Here is an 18774-nt window from a genome sequence, read left to right as displayed (position 1 = left end):
GTGACTATGACTTAATTCCTAAGATGAAGGAACCACTTCGTGGCACTCGCTTCCAAACTGTTCCTGAGATTCTTGGGGCAGTAGGCCGGTCTATTCAAACTATCAACAAAACAGGCACTACTGCAGGTATTCTGCGACTTCCACATCGTTGGAAACGGGTTGTACACAATGCTGGCGACTATATTGAAGGACTGTAAAACATGGTGACATGAATCACTTTTGTATTCCTTGTAAATAAATAGCTGCCACTATTAAAGTTCCAACCCTCGTATTAGTCATCTTTGTAATCTTAAGCCTTAGTTTTCTAAGACTGCAATTCTATCAATTTAAAAAATGAAATATTTTAAATATAAGTATGGATTAAAAATTGTATAAATATTATTAACAATATACTACCTTTTTTGTAAAATAGATTTATTTACACATTTTGTTATAATACAATTTATTCAACTTTTAAACCTTTCCAGAACACCTTTGGGCTTAGCTTCTTTTTTCTTCTTTAAAGTTTTTCCCTTGATTGCTGATTTAATAAATTCCTAAAATAAGGGATTTTTTAAAAATTATCTTTTGGTTATTTTATAGACATTTTCCATGCTTTTTGAATAAATAAAATAAAACTTACTCTCTTGGCTGTTTCTTGTACTGCCTGCTTCCTTTTGAATGCTTTTGCCGCTTTATTTTTGCCTTTAGCTTTAGGTCGAGGTTCAAATTCTATTTTGGGAGGTTTCACATGCTGAGGAAAGAAAAATATTGTTTTACAAGCAAACTAATACATAGCATATATCAATTCTAAATGAATATATTATATACTTACAAGCAGAGATTTCATTTTCTCCAATTTTTCTTTTAATGTAGGAACATTGATTGATCCCAGATGACTTGGATTTAAAGTAATAAGTTCAGGTTGAATCTGGAGAGGGTGAAAAAATATTAAACTACTTCAGCATATACAGATAATTTTTAAATAGATTTAATTAAACATCAGTTATTTTTGCAAATATTGAAAAAAAATTTTAAGAGACATTTGATTTTCATTTAAATAAATATCAAAGGTAGTAAGTAAAACATATAATGGACTAAAAAAAGTACCTTTTCCAGCAAAGCTTTAACTTCCATTTCTTTCCTTTGGGATTTAGTCATAAAAGGATTACTTTCATAAGCATCAAAATTAGGCTGCCCAGATCCTTAATTAATAAAAGAAAACCCTTACATTAAGATTCTACAAATTATTATTTGTATATGAAAAATTATAAAGAAGAAATAAAAAATCTACAGTTGTTATTAAAAAAACTATCATGCACATGTTATTAAAACACATAAAATTTATAAGAATGTTGATCAATAATATCTGATAAAAATCTGGTGAAAACAAAGTTATTAGTTAGTAAGTAGTAAAAGTGAAAACAAAGTTTTGAATTATTTTATAAATTCCACTTCATTTCCTTTCTTACTTATTTTTACTTCTTTATACGAAGTAAAGGAAGTATTGTAATCATGAAAAATTCCATGCTTCATATTTCAATGAGACTATTCATTTTGACCACTATCGAATGCAATAATGGATTTGATGCACTAAGCTTCACAACAACAAAGTAACATCTTTTATTATTGCGAATTAAATTGTGCTTTTTTTGCTTTAAAAATGATTGAATTATGTTGTTCTTATCTTCCGGTTAAGGTTTTTAATGCCTTCAGTTAACCTGCATGTTTTAGTTGTAGAATTATCAACAATTTAACATTGTTTAAGTGCAGCCAGCCAATGTACAGAAATTAAGTCTTACATTAACAATGTAATATCATCTTTTATTATTGTGCGTAATCCATTTTGGAATTATCATTGAAGTTATTACATTATCCCATATATTGACTTGGAATACCGTCCACAACAAATTAAGTCTTTCTAAACCTTCAGTGTCTTTTTGCCGAGTAAGACCAAAAGTAAACTTTCAGTTTTGTGTACAGAAAAATCTGCCTTCTTGCTTGCTGGCTGAATTGTTTGTTTTTGTGTAGAAACTAATTTCAATTGTAAAATTTTTTAAAAATTGTTTTAACTGCATTTGGTGTTTCATGTTTTCCAGTATCGTTCAATTTTTAATATAGATATTTTGAGTTTTTATGTATTTTTGCCTTCTCATGAAGTGAGAACTGAATTAACTGAATGAGAAATATATCTCTAATGAAATTCAAGGAAATAAATTCAAATTAAAAATGCAAGAAAAAGTGAGTATAATTTAACATTCTGTACTAGGAATTCATGTGGTGTACACATCAAATTTTTTTCTTTCATTTGTACTTTTTTTAGGCTTTATAGTAAAATAAATTAAAAAGTAAAAAATAATTCTGTTCTAATGCAACATTCTAAGTCATATGTGAGTGAAAATAAAATCAGTGGGTGGTTAACAATGACAGATTATTTAAGAATCAAAATTATTGAAGACAAATCTAACTGAACTGAACGCAATCATTCTTATATCTGTCATATCTACTTCTCAGTTATTCCTTAAATTCTGCTGATGTCCCAATATACTTCTTATAAGAATGCAACACAATTTACTTAGCCATATGACTAGTCACATATATTTATATTGTACATCATAGAGAATATATGATAAGAAATTTTTTTATAATATTTGATGTGAAATTGTAGCACAGAATTGATCAATTTTTGAAAATCATTCAAAAACTGGCAAACAGTGTTAGAGATTCAGAATAAACTTGATTTAAAAGGTTTTTTCCACATGCACATTGTGAAATTTTTAAATGATTTCTTTGTTAAGTGATGATATGTGTGAAAATCCAGAGAAATTGTTTCAACATTAAATAAATAAATAAATAAATAAATAATAATAATAATAATAAACCCTAAATAAATTTTGAGAGAGATAAGGTAGGCATGTTCACTATCAGGAAAACCTGTGTCAAATTTTGTTGATCTAGATTTTTCTACCTTTGCGCTGTATGATACGCATACACAATTTTTTTATTTGATTTTCATGGATGACTGAAGAACAATGAATTTTACTCATTATCTGAATTTCACCAAGATAATATATTTTTCATCCTAAAAAATGTTTCACAGAGATAGAAAAATTGTATATCAATTATGGCATAGTAATAAATAAAAAGTTATTCTTCATGTTAGCTGCAATCACATATTTTTATTTTTAAACATAAATCTACACATGAAAAATGAAATGTTACATTAAAGTGCTAACAAATGGCACAGCATTGTTCAAATAATACAACCAGAAAGGGGGGTATATATTTATAAGAACATTAAAAGGTCCCTGAAACTGAAAGTATTAGATTTACTGCCGATTCATATTTTGATGAAATGAAAATGCAATAGATACCTGGAACTAAAATGCTGTTGAAGCCTGAATTATATCCAATACCCAAAACATCTTCATATGGACAAAATTGAAGATCTGAAATAGTAGATGTAGTCTTGTGACGCAAATAAGGAGCTTTGGCAGTTTGAGTACAACAATCTTTATACACCTAAAATTATATTATTTTAAAAATTAATTCAATTTTTAAATTCTACACTTTCAAAAGATTATCAAATTAACCGTTGGTTTATACTGATGCACCTAAAGAGACCTGCTTTTTAATGCAAACATAAATAGAAGCTATATTAAATCAGATAGCAATTTTACTTTTCTAAAATATTAAAAACAATTAAAAAGACATACAAATATTTATATTATATAATAGTTATTGTGAAAATACATTTGGTGTTTAACCTAAAATGGTCAATATGTGCTAAGTATATTATAAAAAAATGGTCTGTGATATTTTGGTATTCAATTAATTCTGATATTGCAATCCAAATGCTCTTTTTAACCCTTTTTCCATGTGAGCATTTCTAGTATAGAAAGCAGAACCTAAGATACATTTATGACACCCACCAGGAGACACAGAATTATGATCTTAAATTTGAACTCTTTGTTGAATTAGCTTCTCATTATTAGGTCTCTTTATAAAGAATTAATGAGCAGTTAATAAAAGTAAGAACTTGCAATGTTGTCAATTTTCAAGTCTGAATTACAAATTCATTATAGATGACAATCATCTCAGGCTGTATATACTACACATGCGATCAGAGACTTCACCGTAATGTGAACTTCTTTTACAATTCCCAGCTTACTTCCTCTTTCTTTTCTTTTGCAAGGCCTGTCAGTAATATATGTTCCCTGTTTATGCTTTTGCTTCTTATGTCTCTTACATCTTATCTGCCCTATTTTATAGAACTCAATTCATAATACTGTTACTGCCATGGCTTTAACAAACATGTATAAGCTACACTACAAAATGCTTTCCAAAGTACTACATTATATCACGATAATATGAAGGTAAACTTCGTAACATATTTTCTGGGACAACATTGGTAGCCATGCAATAAAGAACTGCAAAGAATTTTCTCATGGATTAAATAAAGATTGATTTCTTTTTTCCATAATTTGATGCAATTATGTATGCTAAACAAAAAGGAAGAAAAAAAGAAGCTGTTCTAATTAACTTAATTGTGAAATCTGGAAACTTTTTTCAAACACTTCTTACTTTAAAACAGTGGAAATACTAGTAAATTAGACTTAATGTTAGCTCTAAAAGAAACTGGTTAGTTGGAAAGATGAAAAAATTTAAAAAAAAGGGTAAAAATACAGTTGGAATGCAAACAAATAAAGCATATTACAATAACAGATCATAAATATGATGCTCAGATGCACACACACACACTAAATCCAGTGCATTAGATTAAGAAATGGGAAAGTTACTTTAATTTTATTAGGAAAAAAATATTCCCTCAAGCTACTTGCATTACTTAAAAACCATATAATAAGCATTAAGTTTGGAATGATACTCCTCAGGAAGATTAATTATAAATAATAAAACATCTAATTTTAAACAGGAATGTAAAATAATCAAATTCAAAAGCAAATTTTAGAAGCTCTTGTAAATTACAATTGTATTCTACACATGTATATTGTATATACTGACCTCAACTACATTTCCAAGACCAACTGAGAGCAAACCAAGTTGACTAAAATCCAAAAATCCTGCAGCAGCACCTAATTTATAAGACTGAAGACATTTAAAAGTTCGAACATCGTAAATTTTCATACTTCTGTCCATACTTGCAGTAGCCATATACCTAATGACAACAAAATAAAAAAATACATAAAAGCATCGGCAAAATTAATTTTAATAACTATAAGGGAACAACAAGACATACACTGGTGCAAACAATTCTGAAATGCAAAAAGCACCCCCAGAAATGGGCCTTGAAAAAAAATATATATAAAAGATCCTAATAAAAATCAACTGTGTACACTTTAGAATGATACTTAAGATAAATGCAAATTTATAAATTTTTTTTAGAAAACAAGTACAAGTGATGTATTTTAAAAATTGAAGCAAATATGCAAGATCAAATACTTCATAGACAAAAGGTGAAAAAAATTAATAAAAATTTCAGGACAGCTACTGACACTTACGCTGATTACGGAAAAGCTTTTATAATGTATTAATTACACTACACCTCATGAAATTAATCTCATTATTCAACACTGTTCCTTTGTTAAACCTGTCTCTATTTTGCCAGCCTCGTTCTTTTTGTTTACTTATTTTTTAAAGAAATATACACATTGTTTCATAAATCATACTTCAACAAACATTAAATCATATTTTAAAGCAGGGTTCCTTAAACTGTGGGTCATGACCACCAGGACCTGCAGCAGGGGTCGCAAAAATTTTAGCAGTTTTGATATTTCTTTAACTTATTATAATTTTAGAATTACCAAATATTTTTACATAATGTATCTGAAAATAGATAAAGATAAGATAATACAGACAAAGAAAAAAACGAAAACGTTTTGACGCATTCTCTTTATAATATAAATGTTCATTTTTCATTTTCAACCATTTTCCTTGCTTTGCACATGACGCTGTCATTTCGTCTGTTACTTATTAAAATTTTCATATTGTTCTATGTCTTAAAATTAGAAATTAAAGTTAATGACCTAAAACTGCAATAGTGTATTACAATACAAATGAAAAAACTGAAGGTTTCACTCATGCGTGTGTTGGATTTACGCAATATTTATGGGGTCCTACAAAATTTTTGTAAATATTATGGGGTCCTGGGGGTCATGAAAAGATCTCAGTGATAAAAAGGGGTTGCGACTGAAAAAAGTTTAAGAAACCCTGTTTTAAAGCATGAAAAAATATTTTATTTTTGTTGAAATGGTTTTAACAAGAAAACAGCATTACAAAACTAATAATAGCGTAAAGAACGCTAGTCAGAATGCAGACTATCACTATTAGCAGCTCTGAAGCAACTTGATGAACAATATCACCACCAGAAGATCACTGACTGCAAGAATTAATGCCAATTTTCTTCAATGAAAAACCTTTAAGAGAGAACTCAGTCCTAAACTTTACTGACAAATAGTTTTGAAAAATCAATGATTGGTTTTAAAACCTTCTAAAAGATTAAATGAGGGGAAAGAAGAAGAAACTAATGCATAGCAGTTTCTGGCATAAACTGCGATCCATAATTTTCATGCATCATCATTTCTGTTCACAGTTATTTGTACTTTCTATTGCTGGTAAAAAAAAAAAAAAAAAAAAAAAAAAATTATAATTTTATAATTTGATATTTTGTTTGTAAAATAAACTGCCAGTCCTTTGTTAAAATTTTCATACCTCACCACTACTTTTACGGCATACCTTGCAAGATTAGTCAGTTACATAAACATTATGTTCCTCAAAGTTTTTTTCTCAATTAAATATGCATTATTTAAAAATTAAGAAACTAGTTTTTTTTAACTATATGAGAATTATTTTATATTACCTAAACTAGTTTGGTCGTTATGGCAATGTGACCCTATAAAAATGCAAATGACACTAAAAAAACAATTTTGTTACCCCACTCAGAACACTGACTCTTAGTCATGCTCCATCAATACACATTTTTAGAATTTTCATATACTTGTGACCCCAAAACTATTACTATTCATCTATTATACCTAAAAATACTACTTATAAACACATTTAAATTATTTTCTAAAAAATTACACATTCCTTCTACTCAATAACTGCATAAATTACACACAATTGTAAATCTTAATCAACAGGCAGTTAAAATTTATTCAAACTTCATAATAACACTGAAATTGCTAATAATGATGACAATATACAAATCTTAATGATCACACAAGAGAGAATAAAAACTATTTTGAAAAATGAATATTAAAATTATAAATTTCACATACAAGCCTTTAGAATCAATGGCAATTGACCTTATTGGATGAGCATGGCAAAGCATTCTGATAAGAGGTTTATCTACATTTGGAGACCACATACTAACTGTTCCTATAAAATAAAATTAAAAAATAATTCAATTTTTATAAACTTGACACAAATCCTTCCATACTGATATAAAATACTAGAACCTAATTCATTCATCTTACTTAAGCATGAGGCTTACACCATGCATAAATAATTAACAGACATTCCTCTAGGAATATAAAATCCACCTTTGGTTCAATTTATGAAGCAACACATTAAAAAACTGACTAACTCATAGCATAATATATGAAATCTCAGATAGCTGTAACACACAAATTTGATAAATGCTTTCAAAATTCAAATAATAATCAATGACTTTGGAAATTTACATTCTCAAAAAGCACTGATGGTTATTTAGAAACTATTAAAAAATTTTAATGTCAATCCTAAAATATCAACTAAGCTTTGTAAGACTTATTTCTTAACTTTTAGGAAATGCATAATACAGTCTTTCATGATAGATAGAGGGAAAGAAATGAATGAAAATAATTTTAAAATTATTTTATTTAATGAAGAAATAAAGTAAATAAATGTTTATATTTGTTGTCTGAAATTAAGTTTCATATCTTATTCTAAATATAAAACATATTTAGATATTTCCTTTTTTAATACGCTTTTAGATGCTTGAATTTGATGATCTCTCTCTCTCTCTCTCTCTTTTTTTTTTTTTATAATCTTTGCCTATTTCTAAAGAGGAGAGAGGGGACGGAGGTACTATTTCTCCTGCTGGTGTAATATTTGAACACAGAAATTACTTTTTCTCCTTGTTTGCCACAGGATATCCACCCATGAAACTGAGCCATGTTTCCATGTTTATACAAAAGCAAAAATTTAAATCAGTTTTGCATGAGCATACATATGGTAAAACTATTTTTTTTTTGGTCATATCCAGGGTTCGTAAGCTTTTCTGCACATGGAAATTAAGTACTTTTAAGTACTTTTAAGGACCATTAATGAAAAAATTAAGGACCTATGAGCAAATGAGAACTGAACAAATTCAACTAAAAATACTATCTGTGCCTGAACTTCACTTTTGTAATACCGTCCTAAACAGAAAAGTAGGATGCATTACTATGAGGGCAATCCCAAAAAAAAGGTCTCCTATTTTTTGGGGATGTAGAGAAAGTTTTAATACGGTTGTTGGCAACACTGTTGTGAGTGGTGTCTTCTCCGCTACCACACAAGCACGCAGGCGCTTCGCTCGGATGCTCAGTCTTGGCTTGGCAGCCATTCGAAATGGAGCTCCCGATAAACGTTACTGCTAAGTGCAAAGTGCGCGCAGTTATTCGATTTTGAATGCAAAAGGCGTTAAACCGGTTGAAATTCCCCGCCTATTGACGGAAGTGTATGGACAGTCGTGCATGGATGTCAAAAACGTTCGCAAGTGGTGTAGAGAGCTTACAGCCGGTCGTACTGAAATTCATGACGAAGAAAGGAGCGGGAGGCCGTCTATTGCCGACGAGTCCTCAACTTTTGCGATTGTTGAGTTTGCATTCGTTGAGTTTCGTGATTGTTGAGTTCGTAAAATGCGTAAAGATCGGAGGATCATCTGGATGCTCCTGAAGCTCCTCAACATTTCCTGAAGGGCATGGCGGCAAGCTGGTATGACATGGGCATTGTAAAACTACCACAGCGTCTACAAAAATGCATCGACCGAAATGGCGATTATGTTGAAAAATAAAGCATTCTTCAATCTTTAAAGTGATGTAGCAATTATAGAAAATAAACGGTTCTTTGTATATCTAAAAATATAGGAGACCTATTTTTTGGGATTGCCCTCGTATTAAACATAACTTAATTACAGGGTTCGTACACATTTCCTTACATGAAAATTAAGGACTTTTAAGGACCATCAAAGAAAAAATTAAGAACCTATCAGCAAACAAAAAAATGAATAGAATAAAGCAATTATCCATACAAACCGACTTCATGCTTGTAATTTCACTTTAAGAAACTAACAGAAGTGTGTATTATGCACTATTAATTAAATTCAATTTAATACTTACCATAAAACAATTTTGAAAATTAAACTAACTCCCTACAAGTTATGAAGTAGATAACATTAAATTAGGAACATAATTTCTTGAAAAACACGTATAAGTGTATTTTACACTAATAACAGTCACTATTTTAGAGATTTACATGATTATTATTTCACTTATTTGTTATTTATTTAAACACAGTCAACTACTATTATAATCACAATGTAAGAATATTTTGCAGATTAAAATTACTGATTTGTAAACATACAATTTATTTCCTTGGTTTTTTGAAAGATACTAAAATAATAAACTGTACAATAAAAGATACAAAACATTTGTGCTTTTTTTAAATCTGAACTCTTTTCAGCTATTTTAACATCTAATTTATTTATGTCTATTTCCTTTTCTTTAACTATTCTTCTAAGTTCATTTGCTTTGATAAACAAATCAATGTTCCTGCTGGTCTCAGCTTCATCTGCTAAAGCATCTACTTCTTCATTAATATCTTTAATGTCCCTTTGAAGAAATTTTTTCTTCTGCTTCATATAATCAATTTCTTCCTCAATAATATTTCTTTTCCTCTTTGAATTTTCAGATTTAGTTAAAGATTTTTGTTCTTCTAAATACTGAACTTCTAAATAACGAACTCCACTTCTTGCAGAAGCTGCTTTCATTTCTTTATTAATTTCGATATTAAGAACAACTCCAGAAAATTTTATGTAATCAAATACTGTGCGTTGAAAAATGTATAATGAGTCACTTAAATTTTCAATTTCAATTGCTTTATTTACAGAGAAGCCCCTTTCTACAGAGGCCTGTTCATGTGACAAGATGGGAATACTTGTCACAGTGAATACTTGAATAGTGAAAATATACATTTTTTACTATATATATATAATTTATTTCCTAAACAATATTGATTAATTGATTATATTATCTCCTAAGTTTAATTAAAGTAGAATTATTTTAAAAGAGTGAATCCATACTGGTAAGTTATATTTTGAAAGATGTATATATATATATATATATACAGTACAAAGTCCGAGATCCGGACATCCAATATCTGGAATGATCTAAAATCCGGACCTCAAAGCCACCACCAACCAATTTTTTAGGGCTTTTTTGAAGGGAAGGGGTATGCTTTACGCACGCGCATTAGATTTTTTCCTCATCATAAAAAAACATGCCGGAAATCCAGATTCTTAATCTCAGTTTGGCGCTAAGTAAAATATCTCATTATTGAAGAAATAATTATTTTAGCATAAATTTGTGTGATTAGTAACTTGACTCCATAGCTGCGTATCTGCTTGGCATAATCTCAAACCGAAACATTTGTTAATTTTACACCAACTAATATTTTATATCCTTGATGCCAAAATCGCGAATCATTATTTATTGTATTTTGCTTTCATCACCGCATGTTTATCAACGGATGACAACTTGAATGATGAATCATACAGCGATGCCAAATAATAGAGTATTATCCGATTACAGATTTAAGTTTAATGCGCTAAAATGCTGACAAGGGGAGATTTAGCAGAAATTTCTTTTCTTATGCTAAAAATAGATTTTGTTAATGATACTCATAGGACAAACGATTATATTTAGTGCTATTTGACTTAAGAATAACTGATTTGTTATTCACATAAAGCCAGAACCAGCGCCAGAGCTCGCATGGCCGCACCAGGCGGCAAAGTTAAACAGAAGTTTTTCATTGCGATGACAATGCCCAATCATCAATCAATTAACGGAGGGCGAAATCTGTAGTATGGTTCTAAATCCAGAAAATACAGCTACCGATAGTGAAGAAAGTAACAGAGAGGTTACTGAACGAGAAAAAATTTTGATTGACAAGTTATTCGGAATTCTCGACACAGCAATTACAGGACTTGAACAATGGAACTTAATAACTGAACAAGAAATTATATGTCTATAGTATTAGTCTAAAGTATTAGCAGAGAAAACAAATCAAATAACTCACATTGAAAGAAATGTTTAATAAAGTAAACATATAAATATTAAGCTCTTTTCTTTTGTAAATTTTGATATCCTTTAAATCATAAATACTTCATTATTTCATAAATCACGATTTCATATTTTCAATTTTATAATTTCTACGTGCCATCTTAGTAGATTTAAAATGATCTAATATCCGAAAAAATCTCAAATCTGGGATCGCCGAAGTCCCGACCTCGGATTTTGTACTGTATAAATATATATATATATATATAATACGGAAAGTATATTTTCAGTTAAACTTCTACCCAATAACTTTAATAATTCATGAAAGTTAATTTTGCGTCTAGTTAATTCAGGAAAATTAGTTTCAATTAGTTGTTTTCAACTTTAAAAATATTAAAAATTTTTTAATTAGTTAGTTATTTTCAACTAATAATTGCATCGCCATTAGCAAAAATTATGCATTACTATCAACAACATAGGTTTAAACCAAATACTTAATTGTCTATTGAAGCTTCAAAATGTATTTCCGAACTTCACTTTTTCTCGGCTAGCGTTACCAAATTTGCCCTTGGCGACCGAAAGTCGAAATGGAGCCAGCAGATTTCCCGCGAAATCGATAACAGACAAGATGCAGAAATAAACTCATAATCCCGATATCCCATACATATAGTATGTGCAAAAGAGAATAAACTCCGCAGAAGGTGATAAAAAATTAATTTATGGCTTAATTGAAACAAACACAGAAATTGAGCTAACCAAAACCGTGTAAAAACAAATTGAAATGATAAAACGAAACTTAATTTTCATGTGAATTTTCAGCGCTGACTCTACCATTCTAGAAATTTCAATTTGTTTCAGACAAAGACCACATTTAAGGATTGCCATACATCAATATCCAGTCTTTGTAGTCAGCTTGATGAAGCCACAGTTTATTGAAAATGCACTTTCCAGGCATTTCGTTCCTATTGGCGTCGGAAGGGTTGTGGGCTTCCAAGTTGGGATTGCTCTAATTTTGGCAAATATTTTCAGAATCCCCCCTTTTTTTTTCTCGAGCACCTTCATCACCACTTTCGCCTCTTAAAGAACTTCCGGCTTCACGCTTTCGTCACAATCTGCCTAAATTTATAGATAACACCTGTTTCGAAAGATTGGGTGAATAGCCAATCACACCCCGATACTTTCGTTCAGGTAGCTAATTGTTTTTTTTTTTTTTTTTTTTTTTTTAATCGTTTGCAACGCAAATCCGCCAACAGATTGGTTAAGAGCTGTGTAATTTTAATTCCATATTCATGAGAAATCGTAATTCACACTTAGAATGGCAATCATTAGAAATTATAAGAAATGTCAAATGAGCAAAATTAAGGACCGTTTATTCATTTTGGCCAAAATTAAGGACTTTTAAGGACTGTACGAACCCTGTAATTAACATAATTATTAATAAGTTATAGAATAAAACTTTATGAAATTTATTTAGTAGCATTAAATATTTTACATTTATAATAGTTGGACATATTAGAAACAAGATAAGTGACATTTTATTTACGTTTTACTAACAGTTAGATTTATTAAGATTGTTGTTTTACTTCTAAAGTAACAGTTAGCTTTATGTTGATTTTTTTATGTCTCATTTTGGACAGGAGCTAATGCAGCAAGTATGTGGAGAACAGAAACACACTCTGTCTTACATTCCATACACCTCAGTTTAAAAACTATCTAAGCGAATTGCATTCTGGTGAGAAAACAGAAATGGGAAATTATAGTAAAGGCCGAAATTCTAAACAACCGCGTAATTTACATAATAATAACTGTACATACCAATAGCAGTACATATTGATTCAGAAGTCAAACAACAAAAATCAGCGTTAATTCACAAAATTTTCACAGGACTAGTTTTGATGGTTTTACCGAACCATCATCTTCAGATGCGGTTTTGCAGCTGAAGATGATGGTTCGGTAAAACCATCGAAACTAGTCCTGTGAAAATTTTGTGAATTAACGCTGATTTTTGTTGTTTGACTTCTGAATCAGTATTTATTCGGCGTGTTATTGTGTCTTAGCAGTACATATCTTTGAAGAATCTTTCTTCAGCACGTTTCCTTTTCATTTTAGAATTTAAATTAAAGATTTCTATTATTCTAAAAACACTAAATTTAGAAAGCATAGAAAAAGCTGCTAATTTTATATCTTTAATAATATGAACATTCAGTAGCAATATGAAATATATATGGTAAGGGCTGGTTACAGAGACGGTAGGGCAGAATTTTTATAATTTAGTGACACACCAAGCAACAAAATCTAGAAATGGCAAAACTTTTAGAATTTAGGCATTGGAAGCAGAATTTAGGATCCGCAGAGATTGCATCAGGTAGGAAAATGCCTAGCGCCAGCCCTGTGTATGATGCATTTAGACATATAATATGAATCATTTAAATTGTCAGTTTTCAAATTTCTTTACTAAGAAAAAAATTTCTTTCTATAATGCCTGTCCTGATAAGAATAAAAACAGTTTTGATATTTTCCATGTCTGTGTCTAGTGAAAATTAGAGAAAATAAAGGGAAGATAAACGTGTTAAGAAAAAAGATTCTAGTATCAGAAGTAAAACATTCAAATATTGTGTTTTCTTTGTTCTTCCAGTCTCCAAAAAGTAAGAAATACATCGTAAACTTTCTGCAAAATACTTTCGTTATGTGTTAATAGCATGGAGACATTTTTCTGTAATTTTCTAGAATCTTGAGTCTATAAATTTTGCCTTCAAATCCTTCTAAATTTTCTAAGCTGCAATATCTAAAATCCTAAAAAAAATTCTGTAACAGTAAAAAGCCAGAAATATTTTGAGAAAAAATATCAGAGGGAAAAGGTGTAAAATTAATTTTATAGAAAAAACTGAATATTCTGATAATTCTGAATACTCTGAGACAATTACATTGGAAAAACTCTTACCATGAAAAAATTTAAAAAGACATTTTAAATTATTTACATAGCTATTTTGCTTTTGCTAAAACTGTTTCGTATACCTTGCTTATTTTGCAGATTCAAAATATTGTACAATAAGTGGCCAAAATGAAACTTTATAATATGACAGCAAAAATTAAAAACATTTTATTTTAATGTTATTTTTTAAACATAATTTCAATATTTTACCACTATTTTAATGAAAATTATCCATGTTACAATGTTTTAAAAAATGTCGAAAAATTCCCAGATCTCGAAATTAAACAATTTTCTACAGAAACTGATCTTAAAATCGCCAAAATGCTGATAAGTCGCCGAATTCAGAGCCGTTTAATAAAAGAATTTACATCTCGAAAAGCCAAAAGTTGTTTAAGAGCTTTTCATTAGAAAAAATGAAATCATTTTAAAATACTTATGCTGCACTTCTTTTACTATAAAACTCGAAAATCCCACGATTTATATTAGAAATAGGAACGAATTATAACCCATTCACCCATTCAAAAGATAACCATACCTGTCCGTTGAATCACCAAAAATATTCCTCCAAAATGTTAATTCACACTCAAAATGGCAGACGTAAAAAACAGACAGCTATTTCCGATGATTAAAATTAAGGACCTTCTGCCGATTTTGGCCGAAATTAAGGACTTTTAAGGACCAAAAATCGATTCCAAAAAACTTAGGGACTTTGAAGGACTCTTAAGGACCGTATGAACCCTGCATACCTTGCATATCTGATATAAAACTGGCAATACTCTGGCTATCCCTAGGACTATCATATAGCATATACCACAAGTAGGGAATGTGCGGCCTCTAGGTCTTGTATTGATTAATATTTAATTATATAGATTATGACAATTTGAAAATAATGTTATTATTTGAATTTAGAAGGTGAATCTTGACAAGCTGCAGTTCAAAAATTGAAAAGGAAAAAGGCATCTTTTAGTACTTGTATAAAGGAAAAAAAAAAAAAAAAAAAAAAAACCACTGCAGTTGATGCTACTTACAAAATAGCAAATATACTTAGCAAAAGATAAAACAACTTAGGAACACAGAAATAATTAAAGAATGTATTGTTGAAGCAATGGATATGTTAGATCCAGAAAAAGTTGATAAATACAAACAACTGCCTCTTTTGAGACGAACTGCAACAGATCAACAACAAGAATTAGCTCAAAATGCAACAGAGCAACTTCCCGCAATTATGCAAAATGAAGATGTTTATTTTTCGATTACTTTAGATGAAAGCTCGGCTGATCTTTAGAATATGGTAACTGGTAGTTTGGCGAGATTTTGGAGGCAATAAAGGTTACTACCTGGGACTTTGGTAGTAATGTGAGCAGTACTCAGTTCCGATTACGCATTATTTTATGTGAGGGAAATGAGAGATCATGGGATATGTCGTGATATTAATGGACGAATTACGGTTCTTTAATCGGAAAAGGGGGGAAATCAGGAAATTTTGTATTTGGCTTTATTCTGTGTTGTGTGAAACAGTGTTCGTTAATTTTTGGATCCCATGGCCCTAACTAAAGTGAATTCGAAATGGGTATTTAGTGGGATTGAAAGGGGTAGTAATAAGTGTTTCTTTAAGGTTGTGCGAGATAGAAGTAAAGATGTTTTATTAAGTTATTTATTTTACCTGGTATCTTGGTGTGACCTATAAGTATGATTTTAAAGATCCTGAAACAGAAATAAGAAAAGTTTATCGGACACGTAATCAAGATTCTGAAGAAGAATAGGTAAGTTAGTATTTTTAATTATTTGAGGATATTATTTTTATGCATTGTTCTAAATGTAAGGTGAAAATAAAGTAATTTGCGTAAACGTGCATGGAAATAATTTAAATATTTGACACTAAGTATTTGTAACCATTTGTAATGTTTGCGGTATGAATTAGTTAGTGACGTTGGTAATATAATAGATAATGTAGAGGTAAATGTTTTTGGATATTTTATTTATTTTATACGGGGAAATGTTCATATTTGGAAAGGGTATATACTTTTTCGCGATCAGGTAATTTCATATATGTTCTTTTTACCGGGTTTAAAAATTCAGAAAATTGTTATGCATTTTCATGAAATTTTTCTAATTTATGAGAAAAAAGCAGTGTACATGGATATAATGAAGAGTGTGCGCAATGCCATTTTTGTGCAATTCAGGGATGTTTTTTTAATTAAAAGTAAGTCGACGTGTACATGGTTTAGTGATATTTTAATTAAATGATAGTTATTTTGTGAATTTTATGTTTGTAGGAATTTGGTATACGTTTAAGTTGAAGTAAACGTGCATGGAAATAATTTAAATATTTGACACTAAATATTTGTAATGCTTGTGGTATGAATTCGTTGGTGACGTGTATAATATAATAGATGATTTAGAGGTAAAAGATTTTGGATATTTTATTTATTTTATATGTGGAAATGTTCATATTTGGAAAGGGTATAAACTTTTTTGCGATCAGGTAATTTCATATACATTCTTTTTACCGGGTTTAAAAATTTAGAAAATTGTCATGTATTTTCGTGAAATTTTTCTAATTTATGAGAAAAAAGCAGTGTACATGGATATAGTGAAGAGTGTGCGCAATGCTATTTTTGTGTAATTCTGGGATGTTTTCTTAAGTAAAAATAAGTCGGCGTGTACATGGTTTATGTGTATGTGTTATTTTGAAAAACGCGTAAGGAGTATGGTATTGTGCACTTTTTCCCAATTTTGCAGTGAATATTTGTCATGATTAAGCAGTTTTGTTAGATAAAATTTCTAGCATAAGTGTAATTCGGCTAGTAGATTGTTGGAAGAAGTGTTCAGTAGATAAAAAGAAAAGAAACATGTCTTTACTTCGTGAAGACAAAATGGCGGCGGGAAAAAAAAAAATAGAGGGTTGCTGTAGGAGAGTTGGTCGCCAAATTTTCGCCAAAAAAACGCCAAGTTACCATAATGTAAAGATCAACCGAAAGCTCTAAATAAAGTGACTTAGTGCAAGTTTTATATTTTAGTCATGTTGTAACTAAAGATTTTCAGTGTTACGAAGAACTTGCACACTAACTGGAAAAACTCATGGAGTTGACATTTTCGAAACTTCAGAAGTATGTCATCGATTACAATTATTACATCCAGAACACTATGAATGGGATGAAACAAGTGATATACATCTATTCTTTGTGTTAAAAACGTTTTTCTAGTTTATCCTAAAAAATGAACTGATAATAGATATTAAAGCTGTTAATATTATTGTTTTTTTTTACATTAACCTAAGGAATTTTAACAATATTTTTCCTATGGTTTCTTTAAATTTAAATTTAATGCCACTTCAAATTTTTTCCTTATCAACTAAAAAAAGAGAGCTGTAGTTTCTTTGTCAATATATTTTACTTTTTATATTCAATAAATAAAATGAGCAAAGAAGTTTTACACTACTTTAAAACCATACTACACTTTGAAAAATTATGAAATATTATTTTAAAAACTTACCATTTGGATGGCCTGTTGCTACAACTGCATTGTATGGATTTTGGCATAACACATTTAAACGACCTGCATTTGTGTAGGTTTCTTTCACCATTTTACCAATAGAAACATCTAACCATGACAGAAAACCTTTTTCACTCTGCAATAAAATTTTGCAAACATGAGTATGATTTTTCGTATTATATATGCTAGTTAAGACTTGATAATAAATCGAAACATATATTACAGGTATGTTCATATAAATATACACTCTTAGATAAATTTTTGACATTTAAAATGCATTTAATTGCTCAGAATCTAAAAATAAAATGCATATTTTTGAACAAATATTCATTTTCTAACAAATTTAAAGAAACATTTAATGGAATGACTAATCTTTGTATGCTAATAATTCATTATATTTTTTATTAATATTTGACAAGAAAAATCTGACGTGTACACCATGACTTCCTTGTACGGAATATCAAATGCTATGCATTTTTCCAAGCCTTTCATTTAAACTTGTTTCCTCGAATTTCATTAGAGATATATTTTTCAATCAATTAACCCATTAGCCGCTGGTGTTGCATTAATGCAACGGACAAAATAAATTATATAACTACCTAATATATTTTATATCAGCAGATGATTTTGTGTAGGGAATATTATGAAAATTATTTCTGTAAATAAATGTTGCCTTCAAAAATCTCATACTTTCTCATACTTTAAGCAAAATTTTCGACCAGGTATTTTTGCCGAAAATATTTAACGAAAGAATCACTGTCTTTATGAGTGATCTATTTTTAGTCAAGGTCACCATTTATCAGAACATTACATCAATCAGATGTTTATATTTGTGTTGGGAAGGGAGGGAAAACAGGTGTTGCGCTGACACTACGTCAGCAGGAAACGGGTAATCTCTTTTTTTACTCTTTAATTTCAATGTTCTGGTTCATGTTCTGGCTGCTTCAAAAATGCCTAGAAGGAGGTATCTTACATTAGAAGAAGCCCTTCAAAGATTTTTTGATGAAGAAACATATGATAATAATTTTAATAATGACTGGAATGAAACTG

At 29.7% G+C, this 18774-nt stretch overlaps 1 protein-coding gene across 2 annotated transcripts in view; it reads right to left on the bottom strand.

The window, feature by feature from the left end:
* Nucleotides 1-393: 393 nt before the first annotated feature.
* LOC118191210 (WD repeat-containing protein 46) overlaps nt 394-18774 on the bottom strand; it is a 41934-nt gene continuing 23553 nt past the window's right edge. For both annotated transcript variants that reach the window (XM_035362010.2, XM_035362011.2), the window contains exons 9-16: nt 17725-17860; nt 7278-7377; nt 5002-5155; nt 3354-3501; nt 1090-1184; nt 815-910; nt 623-733; nt 394-536 (exon numbers count right to left, since the gene is read on the bottom strand). In XM_035362010.2, the coding sequence (XP_035217901.1) occupies nt 447-536; nt 623-733; nt 815-910; nt 1090-1184; nt 3354-3501; nt 5002-5155; nt 7278-7377; nt 17725-17860 (930 nt within the window). In that variant the 3' untranslated portion in view covers nt 394-446. The remainder of the gene's footprint in view (nt 537-622; nt 734-814; nt 911-1089; nt 1185-3353; nt 3502-5001; nt 5156-7277; nt 7378-17724; nt 17861-18774) is intronic.

This window comes from Stegodyphus dumicola, chromosome 10, assembly GCF_044657685.1.
Source record: "Stegodyphus dumicola isolate Sdum_Otavi_A_Nest chromosome 10, ASM4465768v1".
NCBI lineage: Eukaryota > Metazoa > Arthropoda > Arachnida > Araneae > Eresidae > Stegodyphus > Stegodyphus dumicola.
Note: the sequence above shows the minus strand (reverse complement) of the source record. Positions and strands in the feature narration are given on the sequence as shown.